Raw genomic sequence first — 24,203 nt, 5'->3', positions numbered from 1 at the left:
TCACGCTGGCAGGTGTCAGTTGTGCTCAGGCACTTCTCTCGCAGACAAATTTCCAAATGTCTTTACTTTGACTCAACTGCCACCTCATATTTTTGACATTAGCAAAATGGGACAGGTTCTCCTTTTAGCCAGAAAGTGAGCTGAGCCCAGGAAACAGCTCCTGAATATTGGTGTAATTCTGTTAAAGTCAGTGACATTATTCTTATAGGAAACCCCACCTCTGATCTCCAACTTTCTGTATGGACAGCACTGAACAGAATATATGGGAACATATTTCCATTCCAGCTGGCAGTGCTGGACTCCTTTCCAATTCTGAGATGTTGGGGCAGGAATACATGGATCCTCTAGCTCTTCCCTGCTTCATGGCATTACTCTTCTCCATGGTGGTGAGAGGCAGTGATGCCTCAGAGGGGTGAAAGTCTATGGGCAGAAAGCAGGAATTGCTGTTGTCTCTGAAACTGTAATATAGTTTTCCTAGCAAATGGTGCTTGCCTGCTAAAAGTCTTGACTGGCAGGGTCACAAGATAAATAATTCTTATGAAGAGAAGAATAACTGTAGTTTGCTGAGGTTCCCCTGGTTCTTCTAATCATTTGGCTGCTGGACTGACATGCATTTCTTCTGCCCTTCAACTTTGACTGTTCCTTCACCTAAATGGAAAATTCCCAGAGAAGTCATGTTAGCCAAGACCAAATTTGCAGTTGCTGACATTTGTTTCTTGTTCAAATAGTAGAGAGATCCTGAGCAATTTGACATGTGGGAGCACAGACCAAAGTCTTCCACTTAAACAACAAGTACATTTGCTTTCTGACTGAAATGTTAAGTGAGGACTGTGCTACAGCCCTTTAAAACCTGATTTGTTTCAGACAAGAAATGAGTTGGTTCTGGGATCTTGGCAATTAAATATCGAGTACTGTGAGCTTGATTTTTCACTCAACTGTCTCCAGTGTAACTAAATTACAGAGCTGTTGAGAGTTAAACACTGGTTTAAATCATCTGTGAAGAATCACCCCTCAGATAAAAAGCTACTTTCTCCCTCTTGTTCCCATCAGATATGTTCTTCTTTGCCTGCCCTAAACACTTGCATAAGGTTGGCAGTCATCTCTATTTCTAGCTATAAAATTCCAGAAAAAACAAAACTCCACCTTCAAGTGTGATTTGGCACATAAGCTAAAACCATGCCTAGGAAAGCTGTATGCACAACCCTCAGCTCATCTGATAAGCAGGACAGTGGATTTTGCCCTTTTTTGGTTCCTCGTGGTTTATGGGTCTTGGGTGTACAGGGCTCTGATTACTTGGCCAAGCACTGGAGTCTTTGTCATCAGCCTGAGTAAGATTTTGTGGAAAAGTGACATAATGAGTTGGGCACCAATTAGATTTGCATTGTGCTGGAGATTTCTGAAGAGGTCCGACTGCTCTACTCAACTCTTCTCTCTCCTCTTTCCTCATTACGCTTATACTGTGATTTAATTTGTTCACTCTGCCAATTTCCTCTACTTTTTGTGCAGGATATTTGTGCTTTTGTTGCCACCTCCTACTGTTTCTCCACTTGGTGGTTCTTCCACACACAGGACAAGGCTGTCTCTGTTGTCTCTCTTTGCACAGCACTGAAGGCATAAGGGTCCTGGGTATCATCACCGTGCGAGCACTCAGTAACAACAGAGCAGTGACCATCCTGATTTTGTTCACACCAGAACATAGGCAGGAAAGGCTGGCTAATAGCTACACACATCTTTTAGATGTGTATTTTCCCTGTTTACATGTGACAGTTTCTGTCTTTAATTTATTTCAGATTATTTTTTTCTTTTCTGTCTGAATGACAATTTTATTGATTTATTGTGGCATCGAGTTCCAAAATATGAAATGAGAGGTGGGTAGTACTTATGAAGAGACAAATGGAGAGTCCCAGGATTAAAATATAAGTGTATTAACTAACTTTTAAGGGGGATGAGCAACCTGATGCTCTCAAGACATCATCTGTGTGTTGTTCACATATGCCACTTCTCAGACTAAAGGTTATGTTTGCCTGGTACCCTGTCTCTGGCATGGGATAGTCAGGGATAGAAACATAGAATCAGAGAATGGTTTGGGTGGGAAGGGACCCCTAGAGGTCACCCAGCCCAACCCCCCTGCAGGGAGCAGGGACACCTTGAACCAGATCAGGTTGCTCACAGCCCCGGCCAACCTGGCCTTGAATGTTTCCAAGGTTCCCAGGGATGGGGTCTCCACCACCTCTCTGGGCAACCCATTCCAGTGTTTCATGACCTTCATTGTAAAGAATTTCTTCCTTAGATCCAGTCTAAACCTACCCTGGTTTAGTTTACAACCATGACCCTTTGTCCTGTCACAGCTGGCCCTACTAAAAAGATTTTCCCCATCTTTCCTATAGGCTCTCTTTAAGTACTGAAAGGCTGCAATCAGGTCTCCCCACAGACACTTAGAGGAGACTGTAGAAATCAGGGAAGCAATCTGAAGCCTATTTTCCTAGCTTCTAGAAATTTTCCTTTGAGGGATTCTTTCTCACCTTATCAGTACTGGTACAGAGGTTGTTTGGTCACCCAGATTCTAATTGTAGGAAGAAGTGAGTAAAGAAAGAGTTTCCTGTGGACACAGCTGAATATCTAGGCAGCTCCATCCCACAGGTGTCAATTTGGGATACATGGAAACTCTTGTAAACTATTTATAGAGCTCTGCTTTCCCTGGCTCCCTGAGTTGTGTGATATACGCCCTGTGTCTTTGGCATCTGTTTGGTAGGACCAGAGAAGCTGGTCACTTAAGATCTTCAAATCCCAGAGACTGCTGGCAGTAAATAAAAAAAATTCACTGAACAGAATACAACTAACATCAATTGTACCGTATATTAAAATCCAACCACATACCATGTTTGGCTAAATCTGACTTTTGATTTGTCTGTCACGTGGTTCCTCATTGAAGTCCCACTGTAACTAGAAGGGTAAAAGCAATAATTAATTTGTTCCCAGTTCTTTGCTTTTTCCTTTTTCCCTGGTGTGGTTCTGTTGTGGAAATGTTTTATAAAACAGAAGGAAATAAAATTGATTATATAGAAAATCAAGAACACATGATGTCTAGAAAGACTAAGAACTTGGGGATGACAGGCTGCAGACGTCTGGATTCTTATTTTAAAAGTCTTCAGCTTTTTATTTGATCCATCTTTTGAAAGCCGAATATATTTTAAAACCCCTTATTGACTGCCTAATATTATCCAGGTGTGTATTTGATTTTATCTTAACACCGACATACTGTCCAAGTGAAAAAGCCTTGAATTAATTTAAGTACAATTTAGAAGTTGACACCACAGCATTAAAGTACGAAGAGGGAGAAAAAAGAGGCGGCAGAGATGTAGGCTGATTTTAAATACTCATCTTTCAAGACTTGTGCCTGGGGACTTAGTTTCTGACTCTGGATCAGATTTGGTGTAGTTTGAAGTGAGAGCAAACCCCCTGATTTGCAGATAAAGGTACCAACAGCCGTGAAACCAGGCAGAGATCTGCTAACACAGGGGTTAATCTGAGGCATGTATACAAGTCCCGCTGCGATAGAACCAGAGGCGGTCAGACCTTTTGCTCGGAAAGACACTCTGGCACTGCTGGGAGATTCATTTTGTCTGCAAAATCAAGCATGTAATTTCCCTTCTCCCTTGCTCTCCCCTTCTGTCTGTGTCTCCAGCCAGCGCTGTGTCCCAGCAGCACCAGCCAGTCTCCCTGGTGACAACCAGGACAGCCGACCTTCAGCAGGGTGGTGGGAGATACCCTTTCGCTACAGGATGTGGGCTAGGAAGCCTCTAAAATTGGCTTTTTTTTCCTGACGGTCAGAAGGAGTGTGGGACAGCAAGCCTGGGCAAACCCTGAGATACCTCTGTGCTTGAATGAAAAATAGTGAAGAAATTATGTAAATTAGTAAAATTGAAAAAAAAAAAAAAGAAAAAACACCCAACCCCACCAAATCATCTGCCTCTCAGCATCCAAACTGCATCCATAGAAAGCTTCCAGCTTGCCTGCAGTGTTAGGTCAGATTTACACGGTGGTCACAGAGATTAAAACTGATCCCTACCATCAGTTAACTCCAGCTTCTGCGAGCCTGTGTAAATACATGTGTTCGTCCGTGCAGCCGTCAGGCTCGGCATCAGAAACAAGTCTAAGTCTTCACAGAGCCAGCAGCAGAGACATTTCTACCCATTTTCAAATGAAACAGAGGTGCTTAAGTCTCTAGAGCGTGGATTTAGTTGTCAGCTTTATTTACAACTTTCGGATGTTATCTGCTGCCGGTGAAGCTGAGCGTGAATAACTTACCAGCCTGCACAGATAACTTTGCTTTTTGTTTCAGTCCAGCTCGAAACAGAAATCCAGTAAAAGCTTTCATTCCAATCCATGTGCTGAATGGTGATACAGCAGTTAAAGAAGTGAGGGTAAAATTCCTGAGGCACTCCTAAAGACTTTTCCAAGAATTTTAAAAAGCCTCTTAAAAACGGCAGCAGAGATCGAACGCTGTTAAGGGAGGGGGAAAAAAAAAGGGAAGAAAAAACTTTGGCAGGCATACAGTGTCTTACATCAATCTAGCAGTCAGCATCTATGTAGATGTTCTTTCCTCCTTTTGTGCAACACCCCTTCCCTCCTACAGACCACCCAAAGCCCTATAAATAATCCAAGGACTGTATTTTTTCTCCAGATTTCTCTTCAGACCTCAAAGGAAAAATATCAGGCAAAGGAAGGGAGAGAGGGAGAAGGGAAAGTGAGGAGGGGAGAGAGAGAGAGAGAGGGGGGAAAGATGGCTAGTGAATTCAAAAAGAAAATGTTCTGGAGAGCAGTGGTGGCTGAGTTCCTTGCCATGAGCCTTTTTATTTTTATCAGCATTGGCTCGGCTCTGGGTTTTAGCTTCCCAGTGGTGGGCAACAAAACGTCAACAAGGTCTCAGGACAATGTGAAGGTTTCTCTGGCTTTTGGGTTATCCATCGCTACTATGGCACAAAGTGTGGGCCACATCAGCGGTGCACACCTGAACCCAGCTGTGACCCTGGGCCTCCTCCTGAGCTGCCAGATCAGCATCTTCAAGGCATTCATGTACATCGTCGCTCAGTGCCTGGGGGCAGTGGTGGCCACAGCCATTCTGTCGGGAATCACCTCCTCTCTCCCAAACAACCTCCTGGGGCTCAACTCGGTAAGTAGAAACTTTCAATTCCTCCTTCTTTTTTTTTTTTTTTTTTGAGTAGAAATGTAACACCTGTAATGTACTAAAGATGTCAACGGAATGCCTGTAATCTACTAAAGATGTGTGTGTCGGGGGTCTGGTGGTGATGGTGGTGGTGATGGTGACCTCAGGCAGCCAATTGCTTATTGTAGTAAGGGATCCAGTCCTGACTGATACCAGGATGGACCTATGTCATAGGGACAGTCCTTCCTCCCCACCCATTTCGGAGCTTTAGGACATTATGGTCGTGATTAGTTTTGCTTATGCTCAGTTTTGCACACCCAGGTTGCTGAAAGGTGCCTTTTGACACCAGTTGAACACTGAAATCACTGGCAGTTGCATGATCAAGTCCCTTCCGTGGTTCTGAAGGTCTCGGGCAGCATGCTGATTAATGTGCATATACCGACGCTGTTTTCGCTTCTGTGAATGTGGTTCTTTTTCAATCCCTAATTAATGGTTTGTGTAACCTGATGATGACTGCAATGAAAACCTATGGGAACAGCGTGAGAGCTATGTAGCAAGAGAAACCCTATCACCAAAGGTGTGAGCACTACCTGTTGCATTAGGCAGAGTGCTCAGATCCCAGCTGCACTTTCTGTGTGGTTCTCCTTTTGCCGTGCCCTCAATTCTCAGGTGTAAACTGGAGAAAGATGTGAGGCAGTGACATTTAACAGGGGTGCAGGTTTCAGCCCTCTGCCATCCAGGTGCTCACATCATGCTGCATCAGAACCTACCTGGCAAAAACTCCTCCTCCTCAAAATCTTGTCGTTTTACTGTTGGCGTCGTACCATAACAGGAGAAAAAAGGATAGACACACTTTTAAACTTGAAATCATCACACCGTTAGAGGATGTGCTACAGCCACTGCAGTAGACAAAGTGCTATAAATGGAAATTGCCTTCTAGTCACTTATTTCACCTGATTCTGTTGAGAACAAGTATTTCACATCTTTTGTATGGCCCCTTCCTTGCAGAATATTCCTGACTGCAGTTTGAAACTTATGAGCATTTGAAATCTTATGCCCATTTGAAATCTTATGGCCATTTGAAGTCACAGGGATATTTGGGACATAAAGCTGCAAATGCAATATCTCTTCAGAAATCATTTAGGCAAAAGTTGAGGAAAGGATCAAAAAAATTAAATTAGCGAATAAAGTAATATGTTTTTGCATGTTGTGTCATTACAGTTAATTCAGAAAATGAGGCAGGTTTTGAAAACATAATAAAATCTGATATTAAGAAAGTGATTCCTGAGCAGCTTAGTAACATCCACCCTCATTTTACTCTGTGGGTTGGCTGCTTACCTCCCTTGAGCCTGATGCCTTGCAGGTATTTCATCGTGCCACCGTTTCAGAAATTTTGATGGGTTAATCCAAAACATTTTGGGGAAGAAGAGCGAATCATTTTATTAGCTCCAGAAGGCTCTGGCTGTGTGTGTGATACATGATCTTTTCCTCTGAAACCACTGGCAGAGGGAACTGCTCGACCGCATGGGACAGGGTATCCGCCCAAGTGGTTTCCTCGAGAGGTCCAACTGCCATTAAACACGGGAGGTCTGGTTTCAGTAGCACTTACATTTGTTCTTCCCCTTTTGCTTACCACAAAATGCCGATGGCTGACTCCTTTCTGAATCTCTCCATTTGTAAAGGGAGTGTAGATGATCACCCCAGACTCTTCTTGCTCCTCACTCAGTAACTCTCCAAGCTACAGAGCTGTAATTCAGAGCTCTGCACAAGGACATCTGAGAAGAGCCTATGGGGACAGATGGAAAAATCAGGAAAGATCAGGAAAGATCGGTGCAGTCACTGATTTTAGTGAGCTTAGCAGGCTCCTTCATGAACCTCAACAATTGCATGTTAGGGTGGAAGCCTTGTTCCCCCTCCAGGAACACCTCTGGAATACAATAAAATACATTGTTTTCACGGCCATCACTGTAGGCAAAACCAGATAGTGTGAGTCTCCATCATGCCTATCTTAAAAACCTGGTAACACTTTCTGTGTATGAATTAATGGATAAAATCATTCCTAAACACTGTGAAAAGCCCTGGTCTCAGTGCTTGTCATTTTCAAATATTCAGAATTTTGATTTTTTATTTTCCCTTTCACATTCAGTTATAAATGTTCTGGCTGGAGGAGCAGTGGGGAGACCTCCGAGGGGATGGGGAGGGCAGCAGCTGTTCTTCTCCCTTGCAAGAAAGAACTAGAGAGGAAAGCAAATCCATTCATTTCCCACTGACAAGATGGGACTGTCTGGGGAGGGGAGGTGAGGACTGGGGAGGGGCAGACTGGTCTGAGCCCAGGGTGGGGGAGAATGGCAGAATGGCTGTCCTTGTGCAGAGCCGGTCACAACACCGAAAACCACACTGAAACCACAACCCAGCACCAAGGTCATGCTGCATTCTTCAGCAACGAGATGATAAGGACAAACCACAGAGATTTCCTTTTATGTCATGCTTTTTAACCTGAAGACATGGAGGGGAGGGACACAGCTGGCATCCCAACCAGCTGCTTTGTCTTCCTGCCCTTCCTGTGGAAAACGAGGTGTAGATTCACTATCAAGCAAAAGAATAGGCAGAAAGGGAGTGCTGTTTGTTTGACAAGGTTGGGAAGAGGACTTGGATGTGCACCAATGTGTCCTCTGTTCTGACCCTGCTGTACCCCTGGAGGGGCGTTTTTTACAGGAAAAATGTGGTGGGAGCAGTTTAATGGAGTCAGTGGCTATCTAGTGTCTCCAGTGGATACTGGGCAGGATTGCATGCCTGAACTTAGGTTCATCCTGCCCAGCTGTATGTAGGTCCTGCACTGAGGGGCCAAGTGAGGAGCCCATTTCCATAGGTTCCTCTCTAGTTCACGGAGAAGGAGAGTGGGAGCAGTTTAAGGGAGTCGGTGGCTATCCAGTGTCTCCAGTGGATACTGGGCAGGATTGCATGCCTGAACTTAGGTTCATCCTGCCCAGCTGTATGTAGGTCCTGCACTGAGGGGCCAAGTGAGGAGCCCATTTCCATAGGTTCCTCTCTAGTTCACGGAGAAGGAGAGACAAAGAGAGGCACTTCAGCCTTTAGCTCCATTGAGTTGCCCTCCAGAGGCAGCCAGCTCTTCTTTGGCATGATGAGGCTCCAGACTTGGGAACCTCTGTTAAGTATCCAAAATGAAGTGGGATGAATCTGTGCCTTTCTCATTGCCCAAAGGGAAATAGGGAAACACAAGCAAATGAAGCACAAAACCCAACCATGTAAGGTGCAAGGCTGAAGAGAAGGAAGGGAGAATGAAAAAGGAGGATGCTCCTTTAATGTGTTCAGTATAAAGGTCTGGTTTGTACCCAGACAGACAAAAGAGTCACATATGAAGAGTTTGATTCAAACTTTGCTGAAGGCAGTGGAAATATTTTTAGCTACTTTGGCTGGTTCCGAATAAGGCATTCTGGACTGTATTCAGAGAGGTATTTAGATTGCTGAATCCTTTTAAGACACTTAACTTCCCATATATTTTAGTAGTGGTGTGGGTGCCAGAGCAAAAACTTTGAGAATTGGAAAATCTGAAAGAGGAGTATGCAGTGTGTTTGTTGTTCTAAGAATTTAAATATTTTTCCTTACATCACCTTGTATCTTTTTTTGGCAATGGTATTACTACATGCTACAAATTTCCATTAGGTATATCTGCAAGAATAGAGAATACCTAACCCAAAGTGCACTCAATCTGCCAGCATAGCTGGCTGTTGTCTAGTGAGGACAGATCTGTAGTTTGGATAATGGAAGAAGCTATTCATCACAGGCTGTTAATGACTAACAAAGAGCTCGAGCAGGAAAGGCGGGTGAGAGGAGCCTTCTGTACTGTAAGGTAACACAATATTTGTGGTTCAGCGAAGATTAGCTTGAGAACTTTTATCAAGCTTTTAAAAACATGCTGAAAAAAATTTCTTTAGCTCAGTTTTTTAATTTTTTTTTTTTTTTTTTTTTTTTTTTGAAAAAAAAAAAAATTTTGAAAATTTTAAAAACATGCTGAAAAAAATTTTTTTAGCTCAGTTTTTTATTTTTTTTTTTTTTTTTTTTTTTTTGTGAAAAGAAACAGAGTTTGTGAAAAACACAGACACTGCTTTACAATTTCATAACATCTGTATTTTGGCATACTGACTAGAGCACCAGGAAATGTGCCCCCTAATTCTCGGTGCTACAATTTGGAAACTATTTGAAAACTTGAAGTTTATGATGAAAGATATTATTTTCAAAGTTATAAGCAGATCAAAAACTGTAGGCAAGGAAAACAGACTTGGATGTAAATGTTGGTCAGGGTAGATAAAGAGAGAAGAAAAACAACCAAGAATAACAAATAGAAGGATTTAGTTTTAAAAAACACACAGTGATAAAAGTTGTTTGTGTGACTGAAAAACTTTCCAGAAAAGCCAGAAGTGATCTGTGGTCAGTGGATTCGGGGTTCTGAAACATTTTCTTAAGACAGGTAAATTGTCATGTAGATATCAGTCCTGGAGTGTGGAAAGTCACTTGTTGCTGGAACACCCTTTGGATTCCCAGTGCGATTGGCTGTGTCTCTGCCACTACTGCTTGGCAAAGTTGGATCAGCTGTGCCAGAAGAACTGGTGTACATAAGGGTGCAACGTCCTTTGGTGATAAACACACAGTGGCCAACTCCAAATCCTTTCTCAAAGACAGGGAGAAAGAAGCCCTTTGCTGTCCTTGATTCTTCATACCAGGGCAGTGTCTGCTGCTTGGAGACACCTTCCACCCTCATCAAAGTCACACAATGAGTCCCTTTTCCATAAGTAATCCCACTTAGCTGGATTGCAGTCCAGCAGCAGAGCAGCTTTGAACTCCTGTGTTGGATTTGGCTTTTTTTCCCTGCTATGTGTCCCCCAGCTCCAGACTTATTCTGCTACGTGGGAAAGCTGAAGTCTGGACAATCACTCGCCTCCAGGAGACTGGAGCATAAGATGGGGCATATGTGGATCCTTAGCTTCTGCAGATGGATCATCTTATCTCTAGGACATCAATGCTGGTGACTTTTCTCCCAACAAATTTCCAAGGCACAGAGACCTCTAGTGCAAACATAAAACTGCCCCTGCACTGGGAGTTCCCTTTCATAAAGTTGAGACCTGCCACACCTTTTAATGCTGTGGGTGGGTCATACTGATGTTTTAATCCTGATATTCCTCACTGAATCTTTCCCATCCTTTAGAAAGTTGCCTCGGAGGGGATCATGGACAGGAATCACCAGACTCCTCACAGCTGGTCTAAACCAGTGCACCAATGGTGGCCCTCTTACCATGGGGAGAGGGACTTGCACAGTTGGCCTTGATGACTCAGTGTTTACCTTGTGATTTCCCTCTCTCTTTGTGCCCGCGCCCTATGAGTCTGTCCTCCTCCAACCTCAAATTAAACGAAGTCAGACTAAGTTGGAAGAAATTCCAAAATAAACTGAGAGCTTGACAATGTGTGTGGACAACTGAGTAAGTGATGCTGCTTTTCCTCTGAGTCAGTATGGAAAATTGCAGTTCCAGAGGTGCCGCTGGATGGACAAGACATGCAGCTGAGTTCCTGACCTCTAGCGCTTACTGAAAACCCTTCGATGCCTTTTCTCAGTGCAGATTATATACTGCTCCTTTCTCAAGTTTCAATACAGTGAGCTTCATGCTCCTTGTCACTGCCCTCTTCCCTCCCTGTTTTCAATCCAATGTAGGCTTCTCCTGCCAACTTTGCCTCTGCTGGGATATCTGCATGCTTCTACCAGTGCAGAAGTCGCTGCTTTTTTAGTGTGAGCAAAATGGTTCCTGTACATGAGATTAGTCTGGGATTTTTACTTCTTAACAAAGAGCACCACAACAATAGCTCATTATTCAAGTTCAGTTTTTCAGCAGCAGTCTTTTATGGCATGCCAGCATTGTATCAAATCTCACCAGGCCGGGGAGGTGGAACACAGGAAAGGCACCTGCTCAAAATTGGCCATAGTCTTGGCCACTTTCTAATGTGTTCACACAGTGACAGCAGAAACATCTGGGCTGAGATGTAAACCTGATGGTTATCACCCATCCTCCAGAACATTTGGGGGTAACAGGACTTACGGCTCTAATCTTTATCTCAGGTCTCAGAAGTTATTTCTTATTTCCATTTCTACAAAGATTTGCTTAGTGCTTCTGTTCCATGATCATATAGCCATGCCCTGAGCTTTTGGTGTGGCCATTCCTGGCACAAGGCAAGGCCCCCAGTGATCAGCCACCTGCATACCAGCCTTCTGGTGCCTTCTATGGGAATAGAGTGGTTCAAGCAGGTTCTATACCGTGAACTGTGTCCACATCCAAGGATGACTGGTGCATTGTCTGAAAAATGCTCTGCAAGCCTCAGATTAAGATCCTTCTTTAAATAGAAACGGTAGAAATTGATGAAAGGGGAGCACGGAGGGTTGTAAAATAATGACTTGCAGTAGACCTAAAAACATTATTAATTTGGTAGATTAGTTAATACTGTAACTCAAACAGAGTCATGCTGGGATTTTTTGGAGAAAGATTTTTTTTCTGTGTTTGACCAGCTGTCAAACTAAGTAGGATTAAATCCGAAATCTAAGGAAATTAATTTTGCCACCACCCTTCCTGACTGGTGAATAAACTGTTAAAATTGTTTTCTTTTCCTTAGCATGCTATGTATTATGCCATATATATTTGGATATTTTGTGTGTATGTGTATACACACCTCCACATGTACACTCACACACCGGAGACAGATAGATGGATAAACAGACAGAAAGATGGATAGAAAGATTCTTCAGATGAGGTAAACCCAAATTTCATTTCTTAATTTAAGGTCACTAGAATTTTTTTAAAAAATATCTATTAGTGGTTATCAATTCTAAATCAAGATCTGTCATGGCAAGAACCACAGCCTGAGGACAAATGGAAATTTCCACAGCAAACATGAGAATGAATGTTATGGATCTTTGCTGGTTAAATTAATACAATGTTAAAAGCAACATTTAACTCATTATAGTAGGGCTCGTACTTCAGCAGATAATTTCAACCTTTGGGTGGGTCGAGAATAACATTTTTTTTATCAGAGAATCCTAAAAAATGTCACTACCTAGGTTGTATATAGCTACATTTAAGAGAAGCATTTTTTAAAGCAAGGATACTAAACCACATCACAAGTACTAAAGGAAGAAAAAATAGCCCTTGAAAAATTTCCTGTTTGTCTCAAGAGGAAATTGCCTGTTTTCTTTAGAGCATTAGTACATTTTTGCTTATTTGTCTATTCTCCAGCTTAATCGAGAAAATTCAATAACAGAGAGATCTTTACCTGGTATCGCAATTGAAAATATCAAAGAAAAATCTCTGTTCCAGAGTTAGGGAAACTAGATCAAACTATCGTGCTTGTGCTCAACTTCACAGATGACAAGCTGTTATGTATGTTACGTGTCTTCATTTCTCGGTGTCTGTATTTCCCTGCCTTTAAACTGCTGTCTCTTTATTACAAATATGCGGAGGCAGAGGCACCTTTTCATTGTGGGCTGATGCAGTACCTGGCACAAAGAGACATCATGGTCTGTGGCAGTGCTCCTCACTACCCCCAGGTTAATATTAATACCAATGTCATGGAGCAAGTGAATGCCTTCTGGAGGTTTTTCTGGCCTGGCTGGGAGCAGCCTGTGGCCCTGTGTATTTATTAATGTGCAACCTAATAGGAAAGTACTGCTCTTTCTGGCATCCAGAGCCAAAACTAGTGATGGTGTTTAACTCCACTGAAGTCAATGAGATCTGAGGCTAAGGCACAGCATTAACCTGTTAAAGCCAATATACAGAGCCTGATAGGCATCCTGGAGGAAACTCTATAAACAGAAGGAGAGAAAAAGTGTGTCCTGAAATCTCTGCAAGGGGATCCTCGTTTGGCATTTGTGGACCAGAAAGGAGAAAATAAATCCTCTGTGTACTTTCCTGGTGGAGTCCCAAGCATCCCCTCTCCAGGAACCACTGAGAGGTACCACAGAAAACCAAAGTTTCCCAGGCTCTTGACACTAATTCTGTGCCAAGTGAAGCCAATGAACACTTTCAAAGTAGAACTGTGGCACGTTTCCTTGTGCATATATACACAACTTCTCCTGAAGTTAATGATGACTGTATTTGGGCTGAGGAATGAATAATGTCAGGTTTGGCCCCCTTTTCTTCCTTTGGTAAGACTTCTTCCTTGATGAACAAGGTGGAGAAATGAAGGAGATGGAATTGTTCCCCTAATTCCTGAAATCCGTTGCATGTATTCAGAGCTATTTTTTTACTCCATGGAAATGCCAAATCTTCAATGCTTTGCACAAGACTGGTTGTATGAACTATGTCAGACTTGGAAAGTTTGAAAACTTCACAGGTTTGTTGGAGTGTTTGTCTAGAAGTATAAAATTAATATAGTTTTGGTACAATTGCCAACACCCATACTGTGAGGTTTTTGCAAATTCAGCTAGGTATTCCAGGAAAAACATCAAAAGGAAGATTTTATTAGGCTCAAAATTCAGGTATGCCCAAAATTCCCCATTGAAAGACCATCTCCTTCTGGGCTGAGAATACGGGAGATCATAAAGAGCTCCTTGGTATAAATGAGTGCTTCAAAAGTGTAACTGAAAATGAACTATTTACTTGGGTTTCCTGGGTAAAACCAAAGAAAAAACAACGCACCATTCCTCATCCTTTCAATAGAAGTTGTTTATTTCTCAGCAGCGAGATTAAAAAAAAAAAAAATGTTTCCCCAAAGCAACTTTCCCAGAGGCACATCAAAAATTAAAAGTGTAAATGAGACAAATGGTCTGTGTCTAACTAGCTGTGCTAAATGGAAGTCCTATAGAGGAATTGACTTTTACTGTCTGTCTCCGGCCTCACATGTAATCTTTATGTGCTCTGGTTTAACACAGATGAAACCATCACTCTTCTCTTTATGGCATACCAGGCTGCTGCGACACAAAGCCCTGGCTAGTTTCTCATCAGCCTGAAGATAGGGTGGGAGGAGGGAGGTTGGTCTTGTTCCTGGAGGGTGTCTGCTGTCCAAAGAATGGAAAATATGATTTGTGCTTTGGGAATTGAATGAGTCCCCTTTAGAACTCTTAAGGCTGTATTTATAGGAAGGATAATCTAGCAGAGGACAATATGTTTTGTCCCTAGGTTCTGCTGAATGCTTCTATTGTTGATCTAGGATACAATCCAAATCTAATTCTTTGCCTCATAAGCAGCTTCTTCTGAGTGCTCCTGTCGTATAATTTTAAGTGAAACTCTTTAGATCTTTGCCTGTCTCTACTTACCGAAGAAATGAGACTTTTGTACTCTCTGAATCCCTAACACCCAAATATATAGAAACATCCATTTCAGAGTGATACTGTTAAAGAGCAAGAACAAAAGAGAATAACTGTAGCTAAGTAGCCATGGATAAAGTCTCTGAATACATTTTGACTGGATAAAGTCTCTGAATACATTTTGACTGTGAGTTAAAGGAAGGTTTATAGCTATGGATATCTAGGACAGACTTACAGCAGAAGAAAGGTATATTTTCAAGACAGAAATTATCAAGTTATTTTCATGACAGAGTTCGAGCTGAAGGAATAAGAAAAGTCAGACAAAATGACAGGCCAGATAGTGGAAGATGGTTTTGAGGGAAGTAGGGAGATTAGTTTCTGAGATTACATTTAAAGAACATTGCATTAAAGAACTTTGCCCAGCTAAACAATTAAATGACAGACAGCAGCATAATTCTTATTTCCAGTGTAGGGATGAAGAAGAGGACATGAACCATTTAAACTGCTGTGAAGACTTTTCCTTATTATGAAAAAAAAAAGGAAAATCAAAGAAGGGAAAGTTTAAGCTACGGGAAGAAAACACAGTAAGATGGCAAGATGGCCTTTTTGAATAGTCAGCCAGTGGTGTAACCAGGGAAATGGATTCAAAATTGCTTGAGTAAAATGCTCAAAGTCTTCCTTTAAGAAAAAATTCTGCTATGGCAGAGATAAACTAATAACTTGGAAAGCTGAAAACAGCAGTCCTGGTGCAAATCTTTAGCTGTGTATTTGATTTCAATGCACAAGGAAAGAGGTCTGATATAAGGATATTATTTATTGCAGCACAGCTCCTTAAAATGCTGGGTTTTGTATGGATGGGAGAACATAGTTCTTTTCCCAACATGAATATTAAAACCACTTTAATAAAAAGTAATACATTTACAGTCGGTCCACAACATGCTTCTTCTTATGTGAGAATCATAGAATCATAGAATCATAGAATCATAGAATCATAGAATCATAGAATGTTTTGGGCTGGAAGGGACCCCTAGAGGTCATCCAGTCCAACCACCCTGCAGGAGCAGGGACACCGATAACTAGATCAGGTTGCTCACAGCCCCAGCCAACCTGGCCTTGAATGTTTCCAGGGATGGGGCCTCCGCTACCTCTCTGGGCAACCTGTTCCAGTGTTTCACCACCCTCATTGTAAAGAATTTCTTCCTTCTATCTAGTCTAAACCTACCCTGGTTTAGTTTAAAACCATTACCCCTTGTCCTGTTACAGGGGTAATGGTTTTGCTGCCATGCAGCCATGGCATTGCTGGGGTTCTGCAAAAGCTGCCTTACCTAGTGGATGGAGGGGATATGCAAAGGAGAGAAGTCCCAGCCATCAGTGATGTTATATGTGTCACTAAATTGCGGTGGCTTCACCTTTCTCTCTCTAAAACACATCAGCCAGCATGGCTTGCAGTGAAGTGTTTCGTAAGAATGGAGACAATTGAAATTCCACTACTGAAAAATAGACTTCTACATTTCCAGAGGCCTATCATTTTTCAGGAACAATGAGAAACTAATCCCTGTCATATGAAAGTAAGCTGGACCCTGGAAGATACAATCCATGGCTAAGGGTTTGTTGGATGAGATGGAGCAGAGCACCATGTGATGAAACAACCTTGCATAACAAACTGTCTTATCCGTATAACGGGAAACAGGTTTGAACTGGATATACTTTTACTCCTAATGAGAAAAATATGAAGTCACTGGAGAAGTACACGGTTGGGTTTACCTTGGGCCAGTTTAATTTCCTGTCCTCATTTCTCTGAAGGCAGACAACTAATAAATATCCTGCTCTAAAACAAAACAAAAAAAAAAACCACAAAAGGAAAGAAAACATACCATTAAGTTGCCCACATTATTACTCGAAGCTGTGGAAGTCAGCCAGCTAAATATGGCAGTTAAGGGCACTGCTGAGAAACAAGCTTCCATAGTTCCCATCTCCTGTCTGATGATGTGGAGAAATGGAAGAAATGTGACCGCTACTCATTTCCAAAGACCAAAAAGCAGGTGTTTATCTCAACTAGTTACTTTCACAGTCATGAGCAGATAACAATTCTCCATTAATTTGATTATATTAGATGTCTTTTGGCTCACTCACCAATATGGACTAGATCTATGCGGAGCCTTCCCAGTGATTGATCCATCAACTGTGTCTCTGCTATCTGTACATGTCACCAGCTGGTTCTAGACATCAACTTAGCTGAGCCAGAGCAGCACTGAGGCAATTCTGTCCCAGAACTTCCTGCAGGAAGAACCTTTCCAAAGAACTGAGGTCTCATATGATAATTCAGGTTGGAAGGGACCTCAGAAGGTCTCTCTAGTCCAATCTCTTGCTCAAAGCAGGGCCAGTGCTGACTTTAAACCAGGTTGCTCAGGAGAAGCAGTAGCATTACCAGGTAAAGCTAATCTTTGAATGGGGAATGGATACTGTACTTCATCCCTATGCCCAGTAGTGCAAAGCAGAGGCGTTCAGTGTGCCCCAAGTGCTTCCTCAGCTTCCAAACAGTTGCAGCTTTCTGAATGGCATGCAATTTCTATAAATTTACTGAATTCCATTGGATTTTTCTTCCATGAACTCGTTCAGATTCACAGTGAACTCAGGTAAATTATTAGTGGTGGGATTCAGCTCACAGAAGGATACACCTCATTTGGGGTGCCTACATGTGGGCTTCTGCTTGTCATCTGGGTGCTATTACCATCAAGGGAGAATCACTCAGTGCAAACTAATGCAGCCGAGAATGATTCAGCTGATCAGATATATGTGTCTACACATAACTTTCAACTCTTGCCAATGATGTAACCCATTTCTTGGGTGTTTCTGGTGTTTCTTCTGTCAAAATAGTGACTTAGAAATGAAGTTTAGTGGAACAATTCATGTGAACAATAAAGAAGAAGTCTGGATGGACTCCTCTGGTAAGGGAAAATGTGTTGGAGGTGAACATGGGCTTGTGTGTTTCATTTTAATCCCTTAGAGCATATTTGGTTCCTTAAAGCACCGAATCCACTCCAAGCCTCACAACTCTGAAGCATGAAAAGGTCAGGGAGTTGCTGTGCTGTTCCCTGCCCTCTGACATTTTTGCTGTTGCCTTAATGAGCATCACCTAAAATGCAGAGCATGTGAGAGTTATTGGACTAAGATCAGAAGAGGTCAGAGATTTCCCTGCAGACACATCAAGGGCAAATGCAGTATCAGCCCACATATCCTGCCTACATGCCTTGTGACCACTGGCAAGCAGCCTCCCAACTCAGGGAAGAAAGTCATTGCAGTGTGGGTACAGCTCACTGGAAAAGGGCTCCTTCACCCCAACACTGCAGTAGAGTTGACTGTGTCTTATGTTTCAAGGCATTATTTTATCTATTTACGAACCAGAGATATGATCGCTTTATATTCTGGATATTCTCAGTAGCAGAATGCTAGATGTTAAGACCAGCAGCTGATTTTTGTGTTTGTATTATTGATAGCCACAGGTAGCCAGGTCACTGTAATGTATAGCACTACTTCATACTAGATTCAGGTTAAACTTTAGACAACCCTGACCTCACCAGAGGCTGAAGTTTCTGGAGTCAGGTATTCTACAAAAATTCAAACTTTCCTCAAAAAACCTGAATAATGTATGGGAAATACAATGAGAAGGTGACCAACTCATGTTGGTTGTACCTAACTGGTTCTGTCAAGAGTGTAAACCAACAGATTCAATAGGTGCAAGATGTTTTATATTACGTTATTAGCTGGGTAACTCTTGCAAATCCACAGTGACCAAGGATTTCATAAATATAAATACACACAAATATCTACATACATTTTACCTTGATACTAGAAAATGTACCTTCCTACTATCCATGTTATGCTCTGGCTGGGATGTGGTTAGGGTGGTGAGGACTCATGCTGTTCCATATGTTGCTATGTCTAGGAGCGTCCAGGCTGCTGTCGTATTGACAATATAGCTCTGATAAGTAGGGAAATAACAAACATCTGTGATATTACATTTATATACTGCAGATCCACAGACCACGACAAAGCTGAATATGCAAGGTTTGCCTTGGTTTGTCTCATTTTGGAACTCGGCCCAGAGTCCTTGCTCTCACAGTGGAATCTTATGTCCCTGGCAGGCCATGTAAAATTACATACTAGAGGAAAGAAAAAGGTTTCCTATGATATTTCCAGGTTTTCTTTGATTCTGCACAGCCCATCAATAAGTGTTGATTAGCAGGGAGAATGACCTCAAATCACGTCAGCTGTAGGATGTGTTTTCCTGGAGGGAAAGGAAGAATATGATTTCCGCCTCTCAAAGATAAGGATTATCACAGGTTTTAACAGCATAATTTTCCTCTTTTTTTATAGAAGCCCTTCAAACGAAGGGAAAGGCTAATGGTAGGTCAGTATTTAATTGTTTGAAATGCCAAGGCTTTTGTCAAATACTAACATCGATGCGTCAGTCCTTAGAGCGAGAGTCTCTGGGGTTTAACAGTGTCATTATGACAGAAGAGAATTTAGTTTCACATCCACTTTTGGGCACCTGCATGTCACTCACCTATTTTCCAATACACTTGCCTTTCAAGTTTGACCATTTGGCCTTCCAAATGTGAGATGGGATTTTCTAGAGAGCCTATAGTCCAGATTCTTGAAGGAATACTATCACTTTTTATATCAATGGGATGCATTTGAAGCCTAAGTTGTTGAGTGCCACAAATCCCACTGTCTCTGCGGCCAAAAAAGTAATTGGTTTTAAAAGGAAATGACCAAAGTAATATATTATTAATTTAGTGATATATCAGGTGTTCGGCATGAATTTCTGGATCATGTCATTTTCACTGCCAGCTCATCTGTTTATATTCATGACAGACTTTTATTTCTCACATATAAGTCTTCTTAATGCTGAAGGTTTCATTAATTGATTTCAGTTTCTACTGTATGGATGCTGAAGGAAGCAAAATGCCCACCATTTCAACCTGAATTCCCTTCTATCTGTGGATAAACTGTTTCTGACTAAAAGGATATCAGTCCTGCATATTAAAGAAGAAGATACAAAGATCTATCACTAATGTTTCAGATTGGCAGGGCTTAGATATCAATATATTTTCAGTTTTAATGTAGATAATCGGATTTATGCTGGCTGAAGACTCAGGTGATTTTTTTTTTTTCAGTGCTTAAAATCTGATATTATGCTGCTTTGTTACACAGAAGAAACAGGAAAAGCGAACAGCAAAGGTGGAAAGTGAAAGAGTTCAGCAAAACTTTAAGTGTTAAGGTTATTCAAATATTATTTTGGGGGAAGTTAGAGCGTAAAACCACAAAAACAGATTTAAAGCATGATTTCCCATAGCCTCATTGTTCTGGACTGGTCACAATAACATTGAATTATGTTGTTGTCATGTATGACCTAGCAATTTCTAATGCAGAGGCTACGACAGATGGGATAACCTGCTGATAGCACTGTTCTTGAGCATAAGTTTTGCAGAGTTTGCCTCCTACTCTGAGTCACTCACATTCTCAGTTTCTCTGGCCTGTGTCCAAGCTTGTGTTCCATCCTATCCGTGCAAAGCAGTTTCTTCTGCTTAACACCAAGTTATTCAGTTCAGATACAGGCTTGTCTTGTCTTAACTAAGATACCAGTGAACACAGCAATTAGAAGCAGAATTCAAAACATATTATAACATTGAATGGTTTAGATCCACAGCTTCTTGTTAAGCACAAGTTCTAACAATACTGAAGTATGACAGCATTTCTACTGTATAGTGTTCATTTATGTGAATTACTGTGGGTTTAATATGTTCTACAGCATTTAGATTAATCACAAACTCTACTGATTTAATGATTAATAATATAGTTGGAATATCTATGTCTGCCAGTGTGAAATTCTATAGAGAATCTGCTTTACTTCAGTAGGAAATTGAAATACTTCCCCCATGAGCCCCTCAGGATTCCTGAATTGTGGATGTTTTTTTCTGGCTCCCAAAGAAGTTGAGTGAGATTCAGTTTGAGTCTAAGACACCTAAAATTGGTCTACATGCGAGTTAAGTGTCTAAGCTTTTGTTGTAGTCAAATGAGATCTATTGAATACAAAAGACAGAGCTATTCAGTTGACTCTCAGATGATCACCTACATTTCATCAGCTGAGTGGATCTCATCTCCATTGACTGTGTTCATTACCTATCCAAGTTAGATAAACATTGGCATCGAGAGCCATTTTAGATACTTTTGTTCTTCTATAGGACTTGTGTCAGATCTACCAGTCCTGCATGAACACCATGGCTGTCTCAGGGTATTTCAAATGGCCTTGGAGGCATACTTTTAGGCAATTGAATCATAGTATGGGTGTTTTAGTATTCATGTAGAAATCTGCCCATGGGGCCAGCATTTTTCAGGACCTTGTCTACATGAAATCCTTGTTTTGAGACTTGTCAATCACAGAGATAGACACTTTCAGACTATCCAGAGCTATGCACCTTTCTTACTGTCTATTTGTCCCTTCCTCCTCCTGTCCCATTTGGTAGAGGCAAGCTGAGCAATGTTTAACATGACCATAGCATCCTCATGCTCAAAAGCAATGAATAAATGTCTCAAGGCACCACAGTTCACTTCTATGGGTAAACTTTCTTAAAGGCAAATCTCCGTCTCCTTTGTTTCTCACATGTAAAGCAGTTATGTTCCTATTGTGCCTAGTGGTTGAGCGTTCACTTTAGCTGGATGCAGCAACCATGCCACCATGTTGAATCACCAAAAATGATGGTTATGCCTAGGCTTGAAGACAGTGGTGACTATTTCAAAACTGATTTCTGGTTTTCTTTTCTTTTCAATTTTTTTTTTTTTTTCTTGTTAAGCGAAAGCAACCTGAGGCAACAAATGGCTGTGCAGGTCTGCATTTTACTATTGTGAAAGTAGATCCTAGAAAATTTCTAATACTGGTTGAAGTCAGGTAGAACTATTAAGTGACATTTTCCTTCTTCTCTCCATGCAGCTTTCAGAGGGAATCAATGCGGGCCAAGGACTAGGTATCGAAATCATTGCTACTTTCCAGCTGGTGTTGTGTGTCCTTGCCACCACAGACCGGAGAAGGAATGATGTCTCAGGATCAGCACCTTTGGCCATTGGTCTTTCCGTTGCCTTGGGACACCTTCTTGCTGTAAGTTTTAGCTCTCACAGTTGATATCTGCATTATGCCACCTCAGAATGGGCCAGTGAAGGCAGGTAGATGATGGGCAGATGATAGTTTCTTCCTTCTCCTTCCTTTTCGGAGACTGTCCTTGTTTCTGCAGCGTGCATGACCCTTCTCCCTTTGGCCATGTGGCTGTGGCAGTAAGTGATGAGGTTGCACATCTGTGAGGAGTCACTGTAGTAGGACTTGTTTCCCTGGTGGGACAGGACAGGCATACGGCAAACAGTCGTTCCCCCTTTTTTCTGAGGAAGAACGGGTGGGATGGATGAAGCTGTTGTGACCATCTGAACCACACTGCAGGCTGCCGCTTGCCCTCCTGTGTAATGAAGATGCCACAGGTGCATCAGTGCCTCACCACTGGTTCTCTTTCCACCTCCTAGATTGATTACACCGGTTGTGGAATTAACCCAGCCAGATCTTTTGGCTCAGCACTGATTGCCAACAACTTTGAAAATCACTGGGTAAGTTGAATAAATTTGTTTAGCTTACAAGACCCTCTGCATATACGTAATCTACAAGATCAGAAACGTTTAAACACATAGCATTAGCACCAAGTCAGTGAGTTGCCATTTCTATTTGATTTAACAATGAATAATCCCCTTTTGCTCCTGACCAGCCTCAGGAGATCACAAAGTCCTCAAGCTGAGTTCAAGTATGTTCAAAGTAATACAGAAGATTTTCTTCAGTTATTTATGTTTATTTATTTCAAATATATTAAACTTTAAAGCCTTATTTCACAGTATCCTTTCTTGAGTATTTATTGTTTTGTAAAGTGCTACTGCTTAATCTGGTAAAACCTAATTTAGGAAGGTTCTTAGGCAGGCTTATAAACCGAAGTGGATCATCCAATATTTGGAAGCTAATAAAATGTTCATCTTCTTAAAGTGAAGTGTCTGCTTATGTGTTTTCATTGATAAGTGTTCTGGAAACACTATACATTTTAGATTATTCCCTGCGGTTAAATGTGGTTAAAATGAGGAACTTCATGAAAATTTACTTATTTCACTAAAGTTCAATAAAGAAGGCTAGTACAAAAGCCCTAAATGAGCATATGTTCTTGAATATTTAAAATGCAACTTGTTCCAGCTGTCCTAGCCCTGATTTTGACAGCTATTTGCATAGGCATTCATGGAAATTTAGTGATAGTACAATGGCTTGTGAAAATTTTAGATGTAGATGCCATTTTAATCTAAAGAGTAAAATACAAAAGGAGGACATTGGGGAAATTTTGCCATTATCTCCCACTTAAACACTTCTATTGCAATACTAAGGTAATGTACCTAAGCTAGTAGCTAGTATTTTCAGAATTTCACAGAAAAAATATTCTCCTTTGTAGAGAGAGAGAAGTAGATAGAGGTAATAATACATGTTAAACCACCAATATTGCTGGATGGAAGAAAAGATGTTTTCAGACTCAGGAACTCTTTGGCCATGCAAATCCCTCAAAATCACCTGTTATTTCTAATAAAATCAACCTGTCTACTAAAATACTTTCAGTACCTCTCCCTCCAAACTTTACTTGACTTAAGTGATTAGACCAATACAATTACAACAATATCACTAGCTAAATAGAAAATAGAAGCAAATTAAGCCCCTATTTAGGTCCTCGCTAATTATTACTTTCTAATTCACGTGTCACTGGGAGTTAGAGGGAGAATGGAAACTAATGCCCTTGTTGCTTTTAGAAATTGTGCCCCCCTGCCAAATTGATCTGGAGTAACAGAGATATTTTACCAGTAGATAGCTAATTTTAAATATCAGAACTTGACAACATGGTCACAGTTATTCATCTCTGGGTCTGTTGCCAATTTGTAGTGAGAAATTCCTGATTTCTTGACACATGGTTAATATTCAGGTGATAGACTGTGTTTTTCACTGTAGATTTTGTGCAGAAAATCTTCAGAGGAGATTTTCAGAACAGCTTCAAACGCGGTATGCCTTGATGTATTAATTGAGTTTGGAACTGTGTTTCAGATCTTCTGGGTTGGCCCAATCATTGGAGGAGCAAGTGCTGCCCTGATTTATGACTTCATTCTGGCTCCCAGGAGCAGCGACTTGACTGACCGCATGAAGGTGTGGACCAGTGGCCAAGTAGAAGAGTATGATCTGGAAGGAGATGATATGAACTCCCGGGTTGAAATGAAGCCAAAATAAGGAAGGACAAGGGGAAAAAAAAAAAAAGCACATTGGTTTCTGAAGATTTTATCAGTGTTATAGACTCTTTGTGAACCAGCAAGCAGTACTTTTGTTTTTTAATTCAATATGGGTTTCCATTTTTTGCCCCCAATCTTAACAGTATTTTTATATCTGGGCTTTTTCAAGTACAAAGTATTCAGGCCAAGAAGTCATTAGACACTTTTGTGTGAGCTAAACAAATTGGGCTGAAATTTAACCCCTGCCTTGCCACCACCAAAATTTCTTGTGTATTTAGTGTGGGTGGTTCTCCCAGCACATCTCTCAGTAATGATAGGGAGTTCAAATGATCGGTCTGTTTGCTGAAAGAATAGATACCGAGGACAGAGAACCATCTTTACCAACAA

The 24,203-nt window shown here is 41.4% G+C and overlaps 1 protein-coding gene across 1 annotated transcript; it reads left to right on the top strand.

Annotated features, from left to right (window-relative positions):
* Positions 1-4,783: 4,783 nt before the first annotated feature.
* Positions 4,784-23,817, top strand: AQP1 (aquaporin 1 (Colton blood group)). Its single transcript, XM_009644062.2, has 4 exons — positions 4,784-5,173; positions 21,466-21,630; positions 22,044-22,124; positions 23,638-23,817. The coding sequence occupies exons 1-4, from the start codon at positions 4,784-4,786 to the stop codon at positions 23,815-23,817; spliced, it is 816 nt and encodes a 271-aa protein (XP_009642357.1).
* Positions 23,818-24,203: the final 386 nt, after the last annotated feature.

The sequence above is a fragment of the Egretta garzetta genome, unplaced genomic scaffold, assembly GCF_000687185.1.
Source record: "Egretta garzetta isolate BGI_Z169 unplaced genomic scaffold, ASM68718v1 scaffold117, whole genome shotgun sequence".
In the NCBI taxonomy this organism is placed as follows: domain Eukaryota; kingdom Metazoa; phylum Chordata; class Aves; order Pelecaniformes; family Ardeidae; genus Egretta; species Egretta garzetta.
The sequence above is the reverse complement of the archived record's forward strand: the minus strand, read 5'-3'. Positions and strand labels throughout refer to the sequence as shown.